This window comes from Coturnix japonica, chromosome W, assembly GCF_054131305.1.
Source record: "Coturnix japonica strain WE chromosome W, WE-NBRP24, whole genome shotgun sequence".
In the NCBI taxonomy this organism is placed as follows: Eukaryota; Metazoa; Chordata; class Aves; order Galliformes; family Phasianidae; genus Coturnix; species Coturnix japonica.
This window is the reverse complement of record NC_140701.1, coordinates 11,553,770-11,558,277: the sequence shown is the minus strand read 5'-3', so window position 1 is coordinate 11,558,277 and position 4,508 is coordinate 11,553,770. Positions and strand designations below refer to the sequence as shown.

The 4,508-nt window shown below is 42.2% G+C and overlaps 1 protein-coding gene across 1 annotated transcript; it reads right to left on the bottom strand.

The window, feature by feature from the left end:
* Positions 1-258: 258 nt before the first annotated feature.
* On the bottom strand, positions 259-4,054 carry LOC146754514 (uncharacterized). The gene has a single exon (XM_085527450.1). The coding sequence runs from the start codon at positions 2,968-2,970 to the stop codon at positions 1,501-1,503; it is 1,470 nt and encodes a 489-aa protein (XP_085383576.1). The 5' UTR covers positions 2,971-4,054; the 3' UTR covers positions 259-1,500.
* Between the last annotated feature and the right edge of the window lie 454 nt (positions 4,055-4,508).

Sequence of the window (4,508 nt, the reverse complement as noted above, 5' to 3'; positions counted from 1 at the left end):
AACAAACATCTTTACACTGCTATGTGCATGTTGCATTCAGTCCACTGGGGGCAAAACTCATCCTGGGATCTTCAGGTCCTGCTCTAGTGCAGCTGCTATTATTCTTCCCAATTCTTTCATTACAATCCCTCTTTCTATACAATTTCCAAGCTCCATCCACATACCCTCAATTATACTTCTGTATCATTAACAGTTCTTATACCATCAAAGCAGTTTGTCCCATTCCCTTCAGAACCCACAGATCAAACAACACAGTCCTTCAGTTTTCACAACACCCTTAGTACCATATAACTTTCCTTTAGCAATCCATACTTACATATACCATAAACATTTAAAAATCACAAAGACAGTGACAATAACCAATAGTATCAAATAAACAAGTAAAACAAATAAATAGGGGTATTTGTGTCAGCTGCTGTCCACTTGAGCATTTCCAAAGCAGTTCAATTACTGAGAGATATAAATACTAGTTTGGCAAGTTAGAGTACTGTTATAGTTTACCGAACTTTTCACAGAACAGTGTGTGGGATACCCCACATATAAACCATAAGAGGGATAATCCCAGAAACATACACATCTCTTATCAAAACTTAGACATTTTCCAACAACCATGTTTTGTATGGAACTCCTTGACTGATGTGACACTGAAAAACATCAGTGCAAAGGGTTTTAAAATAGATTTCATTTTTTACCACATCTAACAGATATTAGATAGGTCCCTTGGCTCATTTCCCAATTTGTTAGGAATTTGGAAACACTATGGAGGAGTTACATGCAAACCACAATCAGTTTGACAAAAAGGGGTAAAGGAAGGGATCAGAAGGAACGGTTATCACTGTGCAGAAAGTACCAGAAATCCAGAATGACCTGAAAAAGAAACTATGAACCAAATTGTGAAGTTTTAACAGATCCAAGGACTGATAGCAATCACAATCCACAACAACAAACAAAAGCATAATACTATTGCAACCAAAATATGTAATAAGAGAGGTAAATTCAGAATTCTAGCACAATCACATCTTCAATTTTTCTGTCACAAAACACAAATGGTTAAAGTCAGCTATCAGTCATTCTGTTCAGTGAAGGTCCAACGGGGATCTTCTGTAAAATAAAACAAAACAACAACTTGCCCTTTTGGGGCTTTGTTAATACAATTAAAAAATGAGAGAACAATCCATCGAGGAGTATATTTTACATTCCTTTTTCGGGGTGTCCTTAGCCTTCTAAGGATATTTGTTAAGGGATTTCATTAAGGTTAGGGAAACGCCTCATGTTAGCTGAGTCAGTGGACACAGGCTGGCCAGGGAGATAATTGTTTGCCTAGCTTATCAACAACTGGATTGTGACTCACAGGGGCAATTGGCAGGAGTGGGGAAGCCTTGGGACAGAAGGTGTTAAATCGAGGATCTCCTTTTGTTGTGAGCTTTCTAATAAACATCCACCCTTCACTGCCTTCCCCCCCCCCCACCTCCCACTCATCTGGGGGAGGGGGTGAAAGCATCAGCTTTCCTTGAGCTTTTGTTCTGGCCACAAGTTAACTAATTTCTCTAACCTGACTGTGGGTAATCCATTCATCAAATCTCGTGGAACACCCTTTTGCCAGCCCAATGTCCAGAGACGATTACGTTTATGATCAATATTTCGCCTACCCGTTCTTACTGGCAGTGAGACCCTTACAGTTCCACTGAGCTTTGGACTAGGTGGTCTAGGAGCAAGGGTGGTTGCTGCGAGCCTTACTTCCTCTGGTTCAGATATACTGGAAGAAGCCACAGGCCCATATTTCCTTTCATAATTAATCAACTCTTGGGCAACCTCCCCCCATGTCCATACTTTATATCCCGACTGCAAATGGTTAGAGGTTACAACTCCTAATGCTGCCCGGGTTCTTTCTCCCTGAGGCACAGCCTGTACCTTTCCTTGCAGTTGTATGCCTATAGGTTTCAGTGATTCTGGAAGCCCCCTGATTAAAGGAGTCATCCATTCAGGATCAACAGGCATCATCATAGGTGATTCATGATGTGGCTGCAGTTTTCTATCATACATCATTTGCAGACAAGCAGCTTTTTGAACACTTTCAACCAATTGATCAACTGTCCCATTAATAGCAAGCGGGTCTCCCCTTTCTAAAGGGTTAAGACCACCTGCCCAATAGGCAGCCCTCTGCGTTAGGGACCAAGGAGCACGGTTGTTACCAGTAGTTAAAAATACTCCAGGCCCCCAATAACCTTCAGCTTCCTTTTCAGTTAACAGTATTTGGTCTCCACCAGTGAGACTAACCCTCCACACATATTCCGTCTCTGATTCCTTTGGAGAGCGGCTAAAATCCTTTTTCAGTTTTGCCAATTCAGTGGCAGAGAAGGGAATTTCTTTAACATTCATTTGAGGGTCCAGATCCTCACTGTTATCAAATGTATATTCAGTTTTTATCAAAGGACGCAACTGGGCTGGCGAGTCCTCTAATTTGCCAAGCCCTTCCTTTATTCCTTGTAGTTCCTTCTGAGGAAAAGTTTTCTCTTGAGGCAAATTATGGACAGCAGTATTGCTAGTATTCTTATATGTTAATAGTTCCTTAAAAGCCATTTGCAACAAGACTGTATTATGTTGCTCTCTTTGTAATTGTTCCTCAAGGTTCACTATTTGATTCTGCAGAGTTTTTACCAATTCTTGCATTACTTTAACTGATTCCTGTAATGCTTGTATGGTTTGGGTTTCTGCCGAATGCTTTTCATCTCGGAACTCCACGGCAGCTTTTAAAGCAGCACCGAGTACCGCACAAATAAACGATTTTCCTTTCCCGGCTCGAGTATGAGCCTCATATTGTAAAACGCAAATGCGGTCGGAAACACTCTGCAAGTTATGCCAGTTTTGTCGTGCCCAATCCACCCCTGATAAAGAGGGCCGAGCACCATGCTTTTCTAAAAGGTCAAATAGCACATTTTCACTTTTCGTAGTGGCAATACTTTCACTCATTTCTCAATACCCTAAAAGATCTACACTAAGGGAAGAAATGGTACACTTAACTCCTTACCCCTCCCTAGGGAGGCACGTACCTATCAAACAAATGCAAATGCTACAATCATTCCTCCTTTTCACAAAAGACAAAGAAGCCCAATCAACACTTACAAAGAAAGTGTAAACGCCTAAATCGCTCCTGGCTACCCTGTCAGGCCAGAAAAACTTCAAGCTTAAAGCCACACAAGTTACAAAACACTTCTAGGTTTCTCAGAAAGGAATAAACTTCTTGGAGAGGCACAAACGTCAAAAAATTACTTCCTCACTTCCCCAAGAGGTGCACACACAAAACTTTCAAATTCCAAAATACGTTACTAGATACTTAAACCACAAAAATGCGAAATAGTCTTCCCGAGGAGGCAAACACGTATAAAACAAAAGTAAATAGTCAAAATTAATTCATACGTCCCCGAGAGGTAAACACATAAGCAGTAAAGTTTCAGAATATGGAGCGGTCTTCCTGGAGAGGTGATCACATTTAAGTTAACAAAATTGTCGCTCCTTGCAAAACCAGGAGGTACATACAGAAAAATTTTGGAGTTTTTGGAAGGACAACACTCTCACGGCGGGCATCCTGCCGACTACGCCAATAAAAATGTCTCGCTCCAATTTGTAGGAGGGAGGCAAGGTTCTTTGATATGTGTATACCCGGCGTGAGATTAAGAAGCAACGGTTCAAATGTTGGTCCAACCAGTTTATTAACGTCCTAGCCGTTTTTAGGGAGATGGGGAAGGGAAGGTAGGCGATAGAGAAAGTAGGAAATATAAGCAAGGAGTCTTTGCAGATAGCAAAAGAGATATAGTCACCACCGTGGGTCCAGCGAGGTACACAGTAGGTCCGACGATCTCAGGAACTCGTCTAATCGCCGCAGGGGATGGGAGACAGCCAGGGAGCTCCGCAGCAAGCCGGTCCCGGGGATTCTTCCGACGAAGTTTCCCCCTTAGGGAATTCTCCGTCAAAGGTGTCTTTGGGAGTTTGTCTCCAAAGTCCCCAGTTTAGCGAGGGCCTTTTATCCCCCATTTCGGTGGGGGTTTTTCTTTGTAAAATGATTTAAAACTAACTTTTCTGACATTCCTGTCCCACAGATAAGCCAGCAAGGGTTGGAGGTCTCTGTTGCCAGACACAAGATTTACCACCTTCTGCAGGGGTCTGCTCCTCCCAGCAGCACCCCTGGAAAAGACTGCTTGTCTTGTTCCTGCTTATCTTTGCAGTCCTAAGCAGGGATGGCACGATAACACCCACCATTCACCCTCCTGGATAGTTAGCAGTTGCCTGTCAGAGTCTTATCATCAGAAAGGCCTCACGAAAGCAAACTTTGAGACAATAAAAGAAAAACAGTTCTGTCTTTCACAATGCTGTAATGTGCAAAATCACTTTCCTCATTTCATTTTCATCAAAGTAGAAATGGTTAATTAGCGTTTGACAGCATGTTGCAGCCTCTCATGCTTCATGTTTTTGACCTGTTTGTCATGCTTTGTGTAATACACCCCAAAATG

Bases quoted from the DNA above. Each gene is read 5' to 3' on its own strand.
- LOC146754514 (XM_085527450.1), bottom strand. From the start codon at position 2,970: ATGAGTGAAAGTATTGCCACTACGAAAAGTGAAAATGTGCTATTTGAC.